The 20,771-nt window shown below is 37.5% G+C and overlaps 1 protein-coding gene across 2 annotated transcripts in view; it reads left to right on the top strand.

The window, feature by feature from the left end:
• Positions 1-5,549: 5,549 nt before the first annotated feature.
• Positions 5,550-20,771, top strand: part of sez6a (seizure related 6 homolog a) — a 32,285-nt gene continuing 17,063 nt past the window's right edge. For both annotated transcript variants that reach the window (XM_057320523.1, XM_057320524.1), the window contains exon 1: positions 5,550-5,953. In XM_057320523.1, the coding sequence (XP_057176506.1) occupies positions 5,836-5,953 (118 nt within the window). In that variant the 5' untranslated portion in view covers positions 5,550-5,835. The remainder of the gene's footprint in view (positions 5,954-20,771) is intronic.

Here is a 20,771-nt window from a genome sequence, read left to right as displayed (position 1 = left end):
ACTGCAAAACAAAAATACTAAATATGAAGTTTATTTTTTTGCAGTGTAGTAACCAGACTCAATTCCTTTAACAATTGCTAAATTATCCTCAATCGCTGTTTGGAAAGACAATGGTGTTCATTTGGATTTAGCTTCTTTTCAACGGTTTAAAAGAATATCTGTCTGGCAGACTAGAAAGAACGCAGTGTGCAAACACAAGAATAGCATTTAATCCCTGGAGTCTCCAGGGGGTCCTGGATAAACAACAATATGAATGCACAGGAGAGGCATTGAACTCGGTATGAGTTTGGCCTGTTTCTAAGATTTTATTTCTTGTGAACACCAGCTTGGCTAGGCAAGACCACTTGGTTTAGGCAGTTTGCATTCAGCAGGTTTCCGACAAGTTCTAGAGAAATCCTGTGATTTAACACCTGTCTGTTGCCCTCCACTGACTGCCAGACTCCCAGAGTTAATTAACATGTCCCTCTCTGGATTTACGATAGATTTCTTCTGCTTTGGCTAATGGTCTTTTAATGTGGCTGTTGTCAGACCAAGTCAAAATAAATTCACTTTATTATTCCCTTAATAAATACGCTCTGATCTTCACGCTGCGTGATTCCCGCTTGAAGCCCGTGTTGGGAATATCCATTATGTGTTGAGTGATGTCACTGAGACTTGGGACAAACATCATACCAAGCTGATAATCGTTTTGTAACAGCTTGCTTTGGTTGTAACTAGAGGGCTCAAAATATGTTTATACTGATACTGATACAAAACTATATGCAGTTATACAGACTAAAAATAGTTTTTCAGTGTTTCGATTATAATGATCTCTACAGTATGGAAATCATCAGTCCCTCAAAGACATACATTTCCAAACTGCTTAAACGGAAAATGTATTATTCATTTAATTCCTCAGTCCATCAGCAGAACAGATGGAATGAATTCTGTAGGGGAAAGATGCATTTGCTGCAAAATACATACATTCAATATCCAAAGGATAAGTTTTATTTCAATTTGATAAGATGACAAGGGCTGATTCTGAGAATAAAGTTATTTTTTTATGCAAATTGAATAAAACATAATGGTGCATTGCAAAACATGCCTTTAGTTCTGAACACATACTCTCATAAAACATCTGTGCTGCTGTAAATCTGTCCTTATGTTACTGAAGCTGTACATTGCAGAATACAATGACAATAAACGTTGACTCTCCGCAGCCTACGCATCTGCACAAATAACTGCTGACAAAACGTTCCAGGCAGATTTTGTCTATAGCCCTGCAGGCAGCCTGCTAAACCTTTCCCACAAATATCGGCTAATGAAAAAGCTGTTATGATTGCTCCTATAGCCACTTCACACATTCTCCAAAATAACAAAACTCTGATAAATAAAATATGAAATTAAACATTATACTGCGTAATGATGTTGGTGTGAGATTTCTGACACTGTGAACTAAAGGTCAATGTTAATAGAGCAGAATTCTCTTTTGGTAAGTGAATTATCAGTGCTATGCCATGAATCTCTGAAATGAATCTTGGAACAATCTTACAAAAACTAGTAATGCCTATCCAAACGCATATCACATGCCTTCTGTTTCCACAAAGATCATTGTTTTTCCAACCAACCACAACACAAAACTAGATGCTTCTCTGTAAAGTGATGAAATTTTTACAAAGACAGAAAACTTTTAACTGTAACCAATAAAACACATTTGCTACGTAGGCTTACTATACGTAATTGTACGTTTTTATATAATGTGATATACACATTGACATACTGTATATGGTCCAATAAAGCAACTTCCCATAATATGATAAAGCCTCCTCGCACATGCAACCCGAGGTTAGTGTGGATTAGTGTGCTTTTTTTGTGAGATCTGAGTGCTTGTTTTTCTAGCCAGAACAATCTGGTTTGCCTGTAAATTTCACTGGATCCCTGAGGTAACATTTTTTTTATTTCATCTTGTTTCATCATGTTTTCATATTTTGACATTGCCTCGATGAAAAAAAAAATATTTTCCAATCAAAAAATTCTGTATAGCTAGTTACACTTTTAGTAACTTTTTTGTTAATCAAGTCGTATGAACACCAAAACAGGGAGATATTTTGTTATTTGACTGGGTCTCGGTATAAGGGTTGAGCCAGAGAATATTAGAGGGATTTAAACAGCACAGTCAGACATTCTGCTTATTAATGCCAATGCAGGTCGTGCTGCAGGCCCCTGGGTTTAACTGAACGCTTATGGTGATGGCTGCTCTGTTTGCTCTTCGTGACTGTAACCTGGGGGACCCCATGTGTAAATATGGGCTTTATTCTCTTTAGATAAGAACGCAGAAGGGAAGAAATTGAAAAAAAAAAACAGTGATCACACTTATTAGGATTTCTACACATTCTCAGTATTTATAATTAGACGATAATTATTTTGAATGTCTTTATACCACATAAAGACTGAGGTTAAATAAACTTTACTGGAATAGCCTAATAACAAAGACCATTATAGGAAGGAAAGTTACGAAATAAATTGCGTTCAAACCTGAGTTTGAGTTGAATAAGGGCGCGCGTTCATGAGCAGCAGTCGCGTGCTTAAAATGTTGCCTAAATATTTTAGTTGATGTGGCGCTTGTTGTTATTTTAGTATGATGTGGATCTGTTTTGTTGAGTTTTGTCGATCTCAGTGTAGATACAGCATAAACTCTACTTCAACAAATAGTTTTTTTTGCCACTGGAGACGTGAAACTTAAAATCTCAGGTGAACATGCATGCGTACACAGACATCAGTCACGTAAACACACATGGCTACGCACGACAACAACCACTTTAGTTTGACTGTAAGATGTGTAGTCATCTGAATTATTAATAGACTATATATTATAATATACGTGACCGTGAACATGAACGTTGGTTTGTTGTTTATTCCTCATTCGTTTTGTTGGCGCTTTACAGTGTTTTGTCGTTGTCCAAACCAACCAATTCCTAGATAAATCATAACATTCGGCTATTTGGCTTGAGGCAGAAAATGTTCAAATGTACATAAAAAGTTACTTAACACGAGGAACTATACTCTCCCTTACTTGAGATTACGTCATTTGCAAATCCGATCTCTGACACTTGAGAATTGTGTGTAGTGTAGTACTTTAGCACGTATTCTTCCATTTTTTAATTGAGTTGTTTTTAAGTCACACTTACTTTAGGCTTGTACACATTTAAACATTAAACATCAAACATCGTCTAACAATCTTAGAACTCTGACTTATTAAGGTTAATATGACATTACTGAAAATCGTCAGAAAATATATAGGTGGAAAATCATTTTAAAGCAGAAAATGCTATATAACTATTATATAGAATATAACTATTATACAAATAAAAGTTGAAATATAGAATGTCACATTGCTGGACGCTGCTTGAAATGTCATGTCAACTCACCATTTGCTATTAAAATGACTTATTAGCAGTCCAAGCTTCAGTCCTGCCTCATGAATATTAATATTACCACCCCTACATGCAAACAGTGTAATGTTTGTTCTTGCCTGATGAATAATTTGCTCGGTCTAAAAAGTGGTCACAGGTGTGAATATGTTCTGAGATGCAGAAACCTTTAAAATCATGCTTTAGACCTCAGGGTCAGATTTGACTGCGTTGTTTAAACAGAACTGAAAAAAGTCTTTAGAATCATAAAGTCTGTTACAGAAGCTCATGCTGATACCATCTCAATAGATTTTCTAGAAAGCGCACAGGCTCAAAGATAATGGAGGATGTCATGAAGGTATAGAAGCGGAGTTCAAGTATGCTTATCTCAGACATGTGGCTTTCCTTGATACAGTTTGTTTTGGTACACGTGAGTGATCTCAGCTTACCTCTGAAAGAAAACAGAGAAAGCTGCATTTGTGTGTATCTACAGTATCTGATTTTGCCTACAATGAGGGAACGTGGACATACATACTAAATAAAAACCGAAGTGCAAAAGTCTTTGTGAGAGGTTTAGGAACGCTTTTTAGTTTATTATGAAAATATTAAAAGTGTATTTTGAATGCATTTTGCATCTTCAAATTCAATATCTCAGATTAGGTTAATGCAGAAAACCCATTACAATAACATTGTTTTCCTAATGATTTATATCTTCTGGTTATGTATAGACCTAACTGTAATTAAAGTCAGTCAATAAACTCTTTGTATAGATTTATACATAGAAAGGTTATACTGTAGATTATCTTCTGTGTAATATTATATAAATGGTTGTTTAGTCAGCATCCCATTCTAAATTATTTAAAGCCTGTGAGTTTGATGACATTGCCTTGACACCGCGACCACTCCACTGTATTTCACAGCCTTGATTTTCATTAGCCAGGCAGACCGACTCAGCAGTGCCGGGGAGCTGAAATCACTGGCTCAAGGTCTGAGCAATGAGATACAGGCATTTGCCAAACAACACAAAGTGTAAAATAGAGCCTGCTGTTGCAACTTAAGGATCTCCTTCATGCTTCACAGTTTTTCTCCTTGTGTTTTATTGCTGTTTTTGTCTTATTTTTGGAGATCTCCTGTGGCCCCAAAAGTATTTAGCAATTTAAATGTGTGGAATTCAGTGCATTGTATAACAAGTACGTGAAACCATGTGGCATCTGCTAATACATGAAACCATGTGGCATCTGCTAATACACGATGCTAGATCTTTTCGTATCGCCGTTTTCACTTTTGCAATTAACCAACACCATTTTTGTGGCTATGTTTACCGAACTGACTTCAAGGTCATTTTAGTTGATGAACAAAAAAAAACTGTCGGGAGAATGACACAGAACTAAGATGTCGTTGCGTTTTTGTTTCTTTGCCAAAGAAGATGACATATTTACAAACCGCCCTTTGTAGTTTGTTGGTTTAGGGTTACTGTAGAAACAAAATGGCGAATTCCATGCAAGGGGACCCGCTGTGTATGTAGATAGAAATAACTCATTCTAAGGTAGTAAAAACATAACGCTTCATTATTTAAGGTCTTTATACACCTCTGAACACATGGATATTATATTGCATTTCTGTCAATAGATCCTCCAAAAATTGCACACTTGACCTCATGAGATTTTGAAGTTTCATGTAGACCACGTTATGATTGAAAAATGCTTAATACTCACCAACTTGTAATTGATCAAACTCAACCAGAACTGATTTACTATACTATATGTACTGCTGTGACTTTAAGTTTGCATACTTTTTTTGTTGCTTTTTTGTTTATAACTGTGAAGCTGCTTTTTCATATAGTCTGTATTGTAAGGCACTGCAAGTAAAGGTGGCCTTGACTTATCTTCTAAATAAATGCCTTTTCGTTTAATGTCACTCAGTGCAATGATATTGATACATTTTGTGTTTTTTAAATACTCAGAATACTTATTGTCACTGTACATTGCTGCTGATAATCACTTGAAAACTTCCTTCTCTTGATTATTATAGAATTGAAACGAAGACGTTGGATATCTATCCAACAGCGCTGAAGTGTAACTTAGTCTTCTTGTTATATTAGGAAAGCATATTTCCTCTCTTCTATCAGATGTAATACTGCTTTGTACCTCCCCGCACACAAAAGCTCATGTCTAACAGAGTCAAATGACGCGCTGCTGGATGATCGCCAGGCGGCTGTCCGAAGTTTCCAGCCGTGTCGCGGTTGACTGGTGTGCGGATGCGGGGAGCTGTCCGCGGTGCTGAACCTCTACATCGAGCAATCTGTTTATAGCAGCCTGAGATACAGCCGCTCTCCGCCATACTCGTGCAGCTCTATCCACAGGCAACGATTTGTGGGTTTATAAGACTTTACGGACATTTTATTTGACATTTGAGTAATTCCGACTGGATTGTGTTACGTCAGGACATGTTATACAGTGTGTTCAGGAGTCGTTGCAGCATGTGCGTGAGGATTGTGCTCCAGAAGAACTCGCTGTTTGTGCTTCTGGTTCTGGCCGTCTCGTTGAGTCAAACGCGTTGTCAGGGTAAGTCGTTTTCGAGTTGTAAAGTTGTTCATCCAAGTAGGTTGCACAGAATTTACCGTGTTTATATTGACATTTACATGTTTAAGTAATCTCGTTGCAACCCCATCGCTACGATATAACAGATATATCTCAAATATGCAGAAACTGACTTTTACAAGTCAAGTCTTGCGTTCAAAACCGATAGATGTAACGAAACGGAGCTGTTCGCACGAAATGTCTTTTATAAAAGTTTAACTGTTTAACTTGACGCGCCGTCTTATAAACTCGACTGGAGACACTGAAGAAAAAACAGCAAGACGCGACGCACTTACAAAATACGTCCATTTGACGCATGTGTACATAGACCAACAATTGAAGAAAAAACACTAAACGCTTCTTGTGTGAATAACCCCACATTGTCATATTGGCTATTTAAGCGTTTTCCAAACACTGAATTAGTACAATTTGATAAAACAGTTTATTTAAATCGTTTATGTCAACGTAGTGCTATAACAGAACAGAGTCCCTGTAGCAGATAAAGACACTAATCCCGGAGATGAGATTATCGTCGTCCCGTATACAGCACTGCTTATGAAACAGTTGTTTTCACAGTTTAATAACGCAGAAAGTCTGTCTTGGCTTGTTCTTGAGAGTAACGAATATACGACAGATGGGAGCTTTTTTAATCCAACAAGACAGTGCGTTGTTGTCGTTTTTATTAATTAAGTGACACAGCATGTTTGGTCCATATGTTCATCTTGGATAATGTACTGTATACTGTCTTGTCATGTGTTACAAAATATGGTGAATTAAATGCACAGAAAATGAAGCAGCATAATTAGACTCAAATATTATACTTACTATTTTAAATCACAGCAGAGGGCAACAATTGCATTTATTTAATAAGGTGGTAGGTCTACTATAATCCCTATTAAAATTAATTGGCTCCATCTTCTAGCTCTTATAGAAAAGCATGGAACATTTTTGTGTACGTCTCATGTGAAGCCCACGGGATTACAGGTGAAACAGTGACACATTTGTGATCACATGAAACATGTGAAATAAAAATTAGATTTTGAGTGATTTTATCGCTTCTGTGGATTGTGAATTTTTCTGACCAGTGCTTTTGAGTGTGTGACCTCCTGGTATCTCTCTGGCTGTTTCTCAAAATGCGTTCTTAAGCGATCTTGTGTCCTTGTGTTCTCACTCTATGTCATCATGAACTGCCAAAGTCTGGTTCCAATGTTCAAAAACAGAGAGCCCATGAAAGTACCCAGGTGTGTTCTTGATATCAAGGATGCATTGAATGCAGACTTGCTCGTACCAAACCTGCTCGAAATCCTAGAAGTCATTGCGGCGTGTCCATCCAAGTTTCTTCTTCCAAGGTTACCTCGCAAGACCGGTCTCCACAAGAACAGAAGTTCTTTGAGAAACGGCCTTTGACCTCAGTGTGTCAAATGACACTTCAGTGATAATTCTGTGCATTTCATTATTTCACTTCATAATGTAATTTTATGTTTGGTCTGTTGTTGCCATTTCTACGGCTAGTCTTATTTTGGGAGTTCTCATGTGTATTTCTGCTTTATTTATCATACTGTATCTGCTCAAATCCCTTCTGTGTTAGTCAATGCTTTTTGAAGATAATGAAATGAGATTTTTGTCATAAAAAGGCAATTTAGTTAGTATATAGAGGTCATTTTGCATACAGTAGATGACTTACTAAGCTATGAATTAAAGCAATTAATGCTTGTGCTAACATGTTTCTGTAAAGCTCCTTTGAAACAATGCACGTTGAGAAAAGTGCCATAGAAATTAATTTGAATAGAAATTTCTAAGATGCGTGAATGAGTCAGAATTATCGAGTCTCACATTCAGCAGTTCTGAAGTGTGTGCTGTAGTGTTCATCAAGGTCTATTTCTGAATTAGCTATCAGATCTATTCAAAATTTCATGCAACATTCATCCTCTTTTTCTGGCTATTCAAATACAGAAATATTGAAATGAGGGTTTTAATTTCCGCCTTTCATAGCCCTGATTTCAGGGGCGGGGTCTGAAAATGTTCTACACCTGTTTTTCTGGTGATTAGCTTGATCAAGGGCTATTCACAAGCTGCTAGTTGACATAATTAGTCTGGCTCTTTGTCGGTTTATGGGTTATAAATGGGAGTCATTAGGACAGAATGCTCTCTGATAGTCTCGTGCTGTTTTATCCCTGCAGCTGATATAACCTGTACTTTGGTGTCTCTCAAAATCAAAGTCTTTGTGAAAGATCTTTAGAAACTGAATGTTTCAGAGTGGCTTTGGGTTCTTTTGTGAGAGCTTTATGCATTTTATGCACGTATATCGTTCGGCATGTGGTCAGACAAACGTGAAACTTTACAACGTTACTGCCAACCGTTCCTGCAGGGCTCGGGCAAGAACTGCAACTGTTGAACCGGTGATATCTTGTGCAAACAACTGATATCTTAACATCCTGTTTGTGTCCGCCGCTATATTGATCTCCTCGAGCATTCGGGTGTGTTGTGAATCTTTTTTTGGGGGAATGCTAGACCACACACAGGCCTTGGTAAACAGATCTGTCGGCTGCAAAAAAGTTGCATCACAGCGATTATGCACAGAGGTTTCGCCCCTAATACCGATGGTGGGTTTATATTAGATTCTCTGTGTGTGTAAAGACAGCTAGGCTATAGATACCAAGATGTGAAAGAAACTGTTTACTGTAGCTTTTAAGAATAGAGTTTGGTCTCTATAGGGTCTTACAATAATAACTTGGTGTTGAAAAATAAAATGAAGAAACGGGCATCGAAGAAGTGTGCATGTTTATCTCCCTCAAAAAAACAACAACGTAGTGTCTATTTACACTGAGTACAAATAGCCCGCCTTGTTGGCAGAGACTATTTACATTAGCTCTGCCCACCAATATGTGATTGGAATAGAGAAAGTGTAAGATTGACGCCATTTCAAACAGCAACTCGAGTGGCATAAAGTGTAAAGTCTGTAAAGCGCGGTATGGGACACCGGGTTCTAATCCCGCTGAAAACCTTCTTTAACCTTTTTTATTACTTTACAGATCATAAAGGCATTTGTTTTCAATAAAATTGATTTAAGACTTAAAATTCTTTTTTATTCATAAACTTTAGGTGTAGGGTAAGGTTAGGGGTAGGTATAGGACTTTAATATCTCAATAAGCTGCCATCATTTTAATAATTTTTATAAATATAATGATGTACTGTCTATATTTAATGCACAACAATACTGAGGTGCAAATAGTAACGTTATTTGCCACTATTTATAAGTAAAAAGCATCTAACTACTGTACTATTTCTACTTAATCCAAAGAAAATAGACCCTACAGCCATTTTTGGTTAGTGTAAATAGCATATCGCTAAGAAATGCTGCTATTTTCACTTAGTGTAAACAGTATCTGTCGCTATTTTCACTTCGTGCAAATAACCGCTGCCAAAAAAAACCCACTATATACTTGGACACCAGAGAAGACCAACATAAATAAAGCTACACTTTTAAGGGTAGAAAGTTTTAGCTTTAAAATTGAATCTTTAAAGTTCATTAACTGTGGTGTAGTAAAAAATGTGGGATCAAGTCTGGCTCGTGTCATTTCCCAATCCGGTTTCTGTCCTTTACTTTTCATTATCAATAAAAGCCACAAAAGTCTCCGAATATCTTAAACACTATTTAATCCGCTAGCTGTGATGCTACATGTATTGATTCCTGCTGTCTTTATTATAACATGAAGGGCGGTGACATCGACTTTCTGGGCATCAATAATCCCTGATCATCTGAAAGCACGAGTCGATGCTCTTTTCATGCCAGACACCTGCGGCCAAAGCACCATAAAATTGGCATATTTAAGTCGAAGATTACAAGCTTACATTTTGAATGTTAAAAGTTCACCGGCCTCCGCACCTGTTGTAATGTGTGACATTTCATTATTCAGTAGGATGATGGTTTTCCTTTGACTTAGGCACAAAAATGTCCAGAGTGAGAACAGAAACCGCGAGAATGACCTAACAGACTTGTTAAGGATTCTTTACGAAGGGAAAATATTGTTTTAAAGAGTTCTTGAAATGTATCTCTAAACAGAACAAATTCAGTGAAATGAGAATTAGCTTCTGTATTCTCAACATCGATTTTACTAGAGGTGGATGTATTCTGTCGTCACGGTTCCCATGATGTCTTCTGAAATAGCAGCCTGTTATTAGTGCACGCGGAACAATCTAATCTTCTCACATTAAACATCTCACCAGCCCTCAAGCTTTGATTGACATTTGCATAGCATGAACAAACATCTTATTGTATCGTTTGCTGTGTCTTTTGCAGTGCAGTTTACATCAGTCACAAATAATTACAGAATTTGTTGTATTAAATGGGAGTTTTGCCATTTAGAAACGAGGCATTTTTTATATTAAAATAGGGCTGCTCGATTATGACAAAAAACATAATCACGATTATTTTGGCCAATATTGAGATCCCGATTATTTAACACGATTACTCATTAATTTTTAAAACGACATAGAAAATAAATAACTTAATTTATTTAACTTAAATAAATAACAGCACAGTTGAACCACTGTAAAGGAAGGGGGTGTGCTGTGGATTTATACCACAAGAAAAGAGATGATCCTTGCAAAATGGAATGTGGCACAATAATCGTTTTACCTCGATTATTTTGTTTTTGTAATCGTTGAAGGTCAAAATTGACGATTACGATTCATTTTCGATTAATTGCACAGCCCTATATTAAAATACATTTTTTATACAATGTTTCTGAATCAATTGAATTTTAAAACGTGTATAGACATTTACATTTGCAGTCTGCAGGAAACTATTAGCTAAACCTGTAATTATATACCCTAATTCTAAATAAAAAATAAACTGAAAAATGTTTTTTATTTTATTTGGGGCAGCTGGAATTGATGTGTACTTATTTTTTAGATTAGATAGGGTTTTTAATGATCACCCTGAGAGAAGTTCCTATGCGTCTTTAAATATCTGAAATAAATTGGCAGGAAATGGTGTTCTGTGGATCCCCTGAGCTTGTTTGTCAAATAAGAGGCTCTGTGTTTTGGCAGGATCAGAGCACAGGGCACTGAGCCCTCAAAGGCACCAGGACAAATGGAGGTTTCATGGTGTCCCTCTCCCGCAGTGCTCTGTGCAGCCGGGTTTATTTGAAACAGCCGCTGTTATAGTTGAATGTGGTTAGAGGAATCTCAATTGAATACTGAGTTTATCTGGCAAATGTTGCTGTAGATAATTGTAAAATTTGTAGATTTACTTTCATAATTAATAGTATAATTTGTTACTTATTTCACATTTTTAGATTTATAATTTTATATTTTAAGCATGTAACTCATTTATGTAATTATTATTTACATTTTTAAATTTATTCCACCTTTAAGCAGCAATAAAGACAAGAGTCAATACAGTTGTATTGACAGTTTTGACTTTACGTTATGGTTTACCGTAAAGCCATTCTGATTCATTTTGCATTGCGAATAGCACTATAAAGTGCACTTTAGTCAGAATCTCATGAGCGTTTCAGATGTTCAGAGATTTCAGCGCTGAATGCAATTACGCCCAGTTAATGAATTGGAGTCATTAGGCTCTGTTAATGAGGAACTCGACTAACGTGGTGAACGTAATCCAGGCGAAGCTGCTGTTTGTGAGGTTGAGTTGTTGTGTTGTTTACATTTGCAGTGGCGTAATTTGGCAAGAAGGCAAAGGCACTCTCGGATGGTTAAAGCTCTTCCGTTGCTACGGGAGACGTGTTGCCAGATGCCGTGTTGACGGCTAACTGAATTTGACAGAGCTGTTTTTCCGCACCAGCCCATTCTCTCTTATCCAATGAGGAGAAAGAAATCTGTTTTAGATGAGAACTGTGAAGGCTATGAATGTGTACACACATTCATTTAAAATCTGTTTTCTGAATTAATGATGAATCTTTATTTTGTCTTTAAATAAACTATATTTCCTAGAGTGACCTCATGACCTTCAACATGATGATCACATTCTCAGATCTTAATGTGCGTATCTGACATTTTGGAGTTCAGATAAGCACGACCTAATGGTTCTGATATGAACGAGGTTAACTTAACTAAACAGCCACCTGGGCAGCTCTATCACAGAGTGAATTGGCAGTTAGGGTCTCTGTGGGGAACCTCTGTCCTGGTTCTCTCCATGCTTCTTCTTGCATGGACAAGAGAAGCTGATTAAAGAATGGAGAACTGAGTCAATGCTGCCAATCACAGCTGGGGTTCCTCACATCGCCTAAAGCCATTGAAAAGACTGAAGAGAGAGACTTAGTGAGCTGATTACTGAGGCAGCATTTTAAAGTGTCATACATATATGCTCTTGACACTTCACTAACTTTTTTTTAATAAATTGATTGTGCCATATTAAAGGAACAGTTCACCCAAAAATGAAAATTCTGTCTTCATATATTCACCCTCAAGTTGTTCCAAATTTGTATAAATTTCTTTGTTCTGATGAACACAGAGAAAGATATTTGGAAGAATGTCATTGACTACAATAGTAGGAAAACTTTTTTTGTAAATTTCTTTATAGAAATGCCAATATATATATATATATATATATAATATATATACTGTATATACAAGTATATATACAATACTGTACAAGTACATTGAAATTAGTATACTTACCACATAATGGATACGTAAAATATGCTAAATATAGGATACTTAGTAAGTATGCTTATTTTTTCTAAGGGAAGTGCACACTAAAAGTTTGTTGAACAGAGCTAATGCGTGAATATTTCTAAATGTATTTGATTTTTTTGTATTGTTTATTTCAGTCCAGTCAATCTGACCTTGTGTTCCTTCAAAGGAACAAAGTGTCCCCGATATTTTCGAACGGTTGTAAAATGAGTTTTCTGAACACTGCACGCAGCTTAAGTCCGGTCATTCTCATATGTTTTGTGAGCTCTTGGTTTTTAAAACTCTGTGCGTCAGAGTGTTGCAGTCAGTCTCTCGATTGTTACATATTCATATACTCATAAAGTCGGGGACTGTGATGACCCAGACAGACAGCCCGGGGAAAATCTGTATGTTCATTACTCATTATTCATTGCATAAATTGAAAAGATCCGGCGGGACGTTTCTTGAAGTTGTTTCCATGGTAATTCAGTGGAGAAGAGGCTCCCAGCGGGAGCTCAGAAATAAACCGTGAAAACTTGAGAACCTAACAAGACACAAGGGGAATACAATCTACTCCATTAGCATCACTTTTCATTCTGTCTTTCTTTCTCTCTCCCTGTCAGTTGTCTTACTGTTTGTGAATGAAGATTTGGAGAGATCAATACTTTCTGTGTGGAAAGAAAAGAGCTTAACTTCTGGTGTTAGACGGTGCCCTTGCTGGACCGTAATGGTTGAGTCAGATATGCAAATGAAAAAAGTTTGTTGTTTTGCTACTTTAAAATCAAGCTAAGCCACCTCTTGATCCTGTATTAATCCTCAATTGGACGTAAATAGAAATATTTTCTTGTTCTCCGTAATTGAGGGGACTGAACAGTAAACATGCTGGACTGCAGGTCCTAAATCTATCAGAAACAACATGATTTTAATCTAAATATATCATGTGCATGAAGTTTAGCCGGGCTCAGAGAAAATCCTTCAACTTAGTTAAGGTACTATTGAGAGACAATATACTCAAATACTGTGAAATACTTAGACATATATTTATGTGTGTAATATAGAGATTATATTTTTTTGTCTGTAGTTTTCGCTCTGGATTGTACATCAGAGACTGACAGGGTTAATATAAGAGAACTAGATATGGAGCAAAGACTTCTGGGAATTTTGAGCTCATCAGAGAGCATCTAATCAACCGCACTGTCTTTCTCTCTAGTTTTAGTAACCCTGACCTTTCTTTTGCAATAAAAACTGCCTGTCAATCACACATGTCCATCATCTCAGAAGAGAAAGGCAGATAAACTCAAAATAGAGTACAAGGACTGGTAGATCAAGCCAATGATTCATTCATTCATCTCTCTCTCTCTCTCTCTCTCTCTCTCTCTCTCTCTCTCTCTCTCTCTCTCATATACACAATTAAAATGTTGAATACTTTAGGCTCTTCAGAGTCACAGTCTTATTTTAACTTTTACATAATCACAATAATAAACTTGGAGTCTAATGCTCCAGAAAATTGAAAGCAGAAATTGAAAACATGATTCTTGAAATGACGAAGCAAGCAATAAATATAGATTGACTCACCAAGGAACATGTTTCACGGTTCGGTTTGACATTTAATTTAACACTGTCTGCATCCATAAGAGAGTGTGTGTGTGCGTGTGTGTGTGTGAGTAGCTTGTGTGTATATGAGTAGGTCAGGATGCCAATGGTCCTGTGCAAAAACAGTCAAGTGAAGAAGACCCAGTGAAATCAAAATGAATGTTTTTTTCTTTTATTAAAAATGAGTGAGCCTTAAGGACATAAATAAACTGATATGTTATTAAGCGCTGACAAAATTCGCATTTAGGAGATATAACCATTCAAAACTGACAGTCTTGCACATGCTCTCAAACAAATCTAGAAATTCTATGACATCACGCCACACTTCAGCCTCTCGTCAAAGTTCTTGTCCAATCAAATTCCCTAGCAGAGCTGCGGAACTGTCGCGTCATATCAGCCACTAATTCGCACATTTATTTTGTCCACATGGTGAATGACGCACTAGATGGGAGTTAGGGGATGATCCAGACAGTGTAAACATTTACATTAAAGTCTAAATTTCGCATTAGTGTCACGCGAGCGGTTGCACGTGAGTGTGCTCCGGTTAAGAAACACGATAGAGCTGATCATACGCGCGATCATACACGCAAATCAGTTGAGAAAACGAAACGTATCTGACCTGTTTCAAGTCTATATAGTGTGTTGAATGTTAAGGCTCTATGGAAGAGATCAGTCATAACAGCCTTGGTGAGGAAAGGAGAAGAGAAACTGCAGTGTCACTCACCAACGTAAATAACAAGCTTCAAATGTAAACGAAACGCTATTGGTTATTTGAAAAGGGGGAGGGGCCACTTGATATGTCTCTCGCTCTCTGCATTATTTTTCATAAATAATGCTGCGCGTTCCAAGGCGATTCGGTGCATCTTTAAAGGTGCTGTGTATAGTTTTTTTGAGGATCTCTTGGCAGAAATTCAATATAATATGCATATATGTATAGTCTGCAGAGGTGCATAAAGATCCTACATAATGAAGCGTTATGTTTTTATTACCTTAGAATGAACTATTTCTATCTCCATACACCGTGAGTCCCCTTAAATGCATGGAATTCACCATGTTGTTTCTACAGTAGCCCTAAACGGACAAACTGCTCTACAGAGCGTGTTTTGTAAATACGTTACCTCCTTCGGCAAAGAAGCAAAAACGTGATGACATATTAGTCCTGTGTCAGCCACCTAGTGCTTCGAAAGTGAGGGGGGGCGTTGGAGTGAGCCGTTGGTTGCAATTCGCAACCTCATCTTGTTTAACTGTCCAGCTGTCCATCTCCGGTCACTAACAGCCTTTTAGAAGACACTTAAATATACTTAGTACATATACTTAGTACAAAAGCATGTAAGCAGACATAAAAGACATATGCGAATTCACAGATCCAACAACTGCAGTCTGTTTATTTTCCTGCAGTTTGTTTGCTGTTGCGCCTCATGTTGTGGTATCTTCCCTGTGGTTGTTTCTATTTCTGACAAGCTGTCATATTCTCCCAGGCCTTTGTTCTGTCAAACTGCACGAATTGTGCTCTCTCTCTCTTTGTCCCCCTCTCTCTCTCTGTCACTCTGATCAGGTGTGATCTAAAGAGTTTGGTGCTGAATGAAAGTGTCTTTAATGAGGCTGCCGGTGCGAGTTCTCCGAGGATTCCAACCGTTGCTAGTGAGAAACCTGTAAAACTATTGATCACAAGACACCGAGATTTTATTTTACATTTTAGAAAAAAGCCAAAAGAACAGTTCTTATTGTTAATGATCCGTGGCCGGTTTTTATATGGGACTCATTATTTTAGTTAGATATGATGTTTTTTTGTGGTTGCGATCATACTGTCTTAGTTCACAGTGCTGTTTAATCCGTCTGTGGGTACAGGGGAAAGTGACAGCTTTAAACATTAGAAGGAAAAAGAGCGAGACAGATAAATAGGGAGAGAGACCTTTAAATAGAGGGGAAAATAATGAATTCTGATCTTATAACAATGTTTCTCTGGATCGTCAGATAATTGTCAGCATGCCTCAGGAGACAGACGGACAAATTTGATCATTACTGTTTCCTTGGGCCTGTTCTCACCCTCCGTCTGTGCACTATAGCTCACCTCACTGCAGTCAACAACAGTGTCAGTGTATAGTCTCTTTCAGAAACAATTTCATAGTAAACAACCCATACAAATGTCTGACATACTGTGTGGAAATACATGTCAAACACTGTATACTGTATATAATATTTTATTTATTTTTTATAATTTTATGTTTTAATTTTTGTCCATTTTGCCTTTCTGTATGAGAACTACGGTCGCCTTATTACCAGGGAACACTTCGGATAAAAGTATTTCTATGTAATGTAACGTTAGCAAACTGATGATGGTCCAGCCTTTATATGTTCAACAGAGGGCAAACGTCCATCAAACTGCCTGTTTTGTTTAGGTGATACAGAAATGCGGTGACCTCTCTATTCAGCACGTGGGTGAATCCTGCCTGAAAGCAAGATAATGCATCACTTTAATATATTCCACATACCGCATACAATTAAAGGAAGCTAAACTATGTGTCACAGAAATGCCACTGATGGTATATGAGTTCAGTAAATGCCTGCTGTTCCATAATGCACACCCACACACACACATATGCTTTATTTTGTTTGCTTAGGCATGTGTCACATTTTGCCTGCTGGCTGCTGCTCATCTCTGAACCCCGAATGTGTTTTATTATGAAATTTTATCTTTTAAAAAGTTTCTTGATGCATCCCAGTTCTACCAATTTATACCAAGTATGTACTGTACACTTTTGCAGTCTTTATTTTTACGCAATTTTTACTATATAGGTTTTGTTTATTATTTAGTGTAGCATCACTACACTACACTATAGAAATATAAAGTGTGCAAATATAGAATCTGCACTGAAAACTAGTAGTAGTGGTCTGTCTGGGTACTTTAAGGATACTAATTTTAACATACCCCAATTTGGGACGTACTACTTGGAGTTTGGAATACTATATACGTAGGATGGATATTATGAGAATTAAGATTGATTCTCTGATTTTCTCTTGACAATTTAAATAAGTTTTGGAGCTTTTGCTCTGTAAATTCCATAAAATTTGCAACTTAATATATTATTGTGTGCAATGCAGTATACAGTATATTTAATATTTATCAGTTTAATTTATAGTGTGGAACTTGTTTCCTGGACACTTGTCGCATTGCGTCTGCTTAGCACACTGTGTGAGAGCAGACCGTTCTTTATCTTAGTACAGGTACAAAAGTTCCCATTTCTATCCTCTCAAGGCTTCTATATTTCTCCAGAACCTGTAATCTGAAAGGACCCATTCAGATCTATGGGTCATTGTCTTCACCCCGGGACTAAACAATCATACACAGTCTGTCACCCACTCTTTTTCTCTCTCTCCCTGTGGAAGAATCGAGAGCTGCAGCTATCAGACCTGCTCATGAGGTCTCATCCATCACTGTCGGCCTTGATGTTGTGTTTCCTGCTGATGTGCGTTGGGCGGGTTGTGCGTTTGTTTGGTCCGTTTATGTTTCGAGACATGTTGACTAATGGCACGCTGCACCCTGACACCTGCCTGCCAAAGCCAATAAAAGCAATTTCAGCAGGGGCGGACTTACCATTAGGCAAAGGTAGGCAATCGCCTGGGGCCCCGAGCTACCAGGGGCCCCCAAAAGGAAGGGGTGGACTTAACCAATAAGCCATGTCAGCAACCACGTAGAGCCCCAAGTAATCATCAAAATAGTCGGGATATCCCTGTTAACGTTTTACGTTATTACATCTGTACGAAGGCACTCCCCCCATTATAGATTAGAGTGGACCATTCCATTAGCACCGTATGCGCGAGACGAGTTCGACACCAGCTAGAGAAAGTTAACGCAGCGGCGGAATTAGTAGAACTGCCCACAGCGAGAGTGTCATTGTGTGGTACATTAGCTGCAAAACGAAGTAAAAGTCGCAGGGAAATAAAACAACAAAGAACGCAGCTACACCAGCGGAGAGGAAAAAAGACGATTTACAAAAGGTTGTTGCCAAAGTCTCTGCTTTTTCCACACAAAAACTCCATCGCTGCTCCTACAGCAGCAGCGCCTCTCTCTCCTGCCAGACACAGCACTCTCCCGGCCACGAGCGATGATAATGTGCCTGTGAGTATTTCTCCATGAACACCGACAACACAGTTATAATGACTGACGACCAAAACATCTGTCAACCAAAGAGGGAGAGGGCCAGTTCAAAGGTAGAAAGGTTGTTTGACTCCGCTGCGCTGACCGATGGGCACATAAAGACATAATATAATAACGTCAGTGCAGTGCTAACGATTCATACTGTACGCACTAGTACAGAAATTTGGTCACATTTAAATGCAGGTCGTAAACCAGAAAAAACACGGAGGGTACACTTTGTATATAGTAATCCCAGATCAGGGTTTTTCCTGCATAAAGAAATTGGAGGCGGCCGCCTCAATCAAATTTCGTGCCGCCTTAGACTGAGTCTTCACAAAAAACACTGCGTGCATTATTAAACAGATTGTCATTTGTAACTACAGTTACGAAACAATGGAGGCGCTGTTTCGTTACCAGCAGTGAGACGCTGAAGAGTTCAGTAAAAGAGCTATATTAGGAGCTGTATTAGCTGTGTTTCACGGCTGTTCAGGAGTTTTACGTTCAATTTACATTTTCTTGAATTTCTTGAAAAGATTTCCTAAATTAACTTGCTGTACATCATTATAATGTTTTTATCTGTGAAGTTGGCTCGTTGAATCAGCGTTATTCTGTACACAGCGAGTTCGCCAGTATGAACGCACATTGCGATCAGAACGACTCGCAAACAAATGACTCCTTTGAACCAATTCGTTTACACAGAATGTAAGCGATCAGTGAATCGTTCAAAGCTCGTTGAACTACAAGAGAACGTAGGGTGTGAATGAGCTTTGCTCATTTAGTTAGACTGGTTGCTTATGGGCGAAAAAGTCTTATAAAAAAGGCTTAATTAAAATTTTCAACTTTTCTGTTTGATTGAATAAATTTAATGCTTTATATAACTTATTAGTTTTCATTTCATTAATTTTTTTTAGAACTTTAATATAAGTGTTTTGTTAAGACACTTATCCCATGTTTTTCATTTGGGAATTCATTATTATATATTTTTTAATTAGTCAGTATCTGTGTTGTTTATTAATCTTAGTTTTCCCCTGTCACTTTGACTGGGGGTGTAAAGTTGTGTGCTTTGAGGAGGAAGAAAAATAAGGGTTGCAGTAAAGTATAATGGTGCATAGTTGGGGCCCCCATACATGTATTTGCCTAGGGCCCCCAAATCACTAAATCCGCCTCTGAATTTCAGACTGTTTATGGGGTTTTCTGCATGATTTCTAACAGGATGGACAGTGTATAATTTATCTTATAATGTATACGTGAGATAATCTGTTGCATTGGAACATCTTAAAACAGTAATGAAATATTTTGATTCATGTCAGCAGGATGGAAAATAAAGTTTTCTGTTTTTAGTTTAAGACCTTTATTAAATTGTATCCTTTACCATTATTTTATTGAAATATGAGCAAATATGTACATTTTAATAAAAGCCAAACCTTGTGCTTTTATATAGTCCATGTTTTGAGTTTAACAAAGTGTACGTATGTTTATCTTATTGCAAGAAGTTGTAAACACATACCATAGATAAGGGTAACGCTACATTAAGATGACACGATTTTCAAGTAAAAATGTAAAACTTTTTTTCTTTAGCTGTTCATTTACAATGTTTTGTGGGCCTGAAAAACTTGAAAATGTATTTTTAAAGTACAAGCATTATTTACATATTTTATTATTTATATATTTCAAAGCTTAATTGTCAACCTGTAAACTACAAAAACACAATATTTTGTGAAAATGGTGACATTACACTTATTCGTATTACGTGTTTCTTTATATAGATACATTGCCAACTACTGGCCTGGCATGCATAATACAGCACAGCATACAGCATTTTTGTATACATATTTAGAAAAATGTCCATGCATTAAAAGTTGGCATAAGCTGTTCATTGTTCATTTTCATAGGTATATGAGGGTATACATTGCATCATGGCTCTGTCTGATAGAGATCAATAGAGTCTGAAGCACGGTGAGATTAAAGGTCTAATTGGTTCGCAGCTGTCTTTAACATCCATGTAACTTAATTGGGCGGCTGCTCTTTACAATCACGTGCAATTGATTTCCCTGTTGAAAAACCCAGAATATGCTGGTTAGGTAGGTTTTGAAGCATGGTAGCTGGTTTGTACTGGTTTATGCTGGTCATGTGCTGGTTTAAGCTGGTCCTGAGCTGGTTTAGGTTTAGGACCAGCACATGACCAGTTTAAACCAGCACATAACCATCTTAAACCAGCAAATTACCATCTTAAACCAGCACAAACCAGCTACCATGCTTCAAAACCTACCTAGCCAGCATATGCTGGTTTTTTCAACAGGGTTGTTTTTTGTCAGTCTGCAATCCAAGTTCACAGACAGACGTGTTTTAGGGGTTAATGTCAACCTCTGTTCCAACCTGCATATAGCTCAATTGTCTTATGCACTGAAGGGCAGTTTGATTGAAGAAGTACGCATG

This window comes from Triplophysa rosa, linkage group LG22, assembly GCF_024868665.1.
Source record: "Triplophysa rosa linkage group LG22, Trosa_1v2, whole genome shotgun sequence".
In the NCBI taxonomy this organism is placed as follows: Eukaryota; Metazoa; Chordata; class Actinopteri; order Cypriniformes; family Nemacheilidae; genus Triplophysa; species Triplophysa rosa.
The sequence above is the reverse complement of the archived record's forward strand: the minus strand, read 5'-3'. Positions and strand labels throughout refer to the sequence as shown.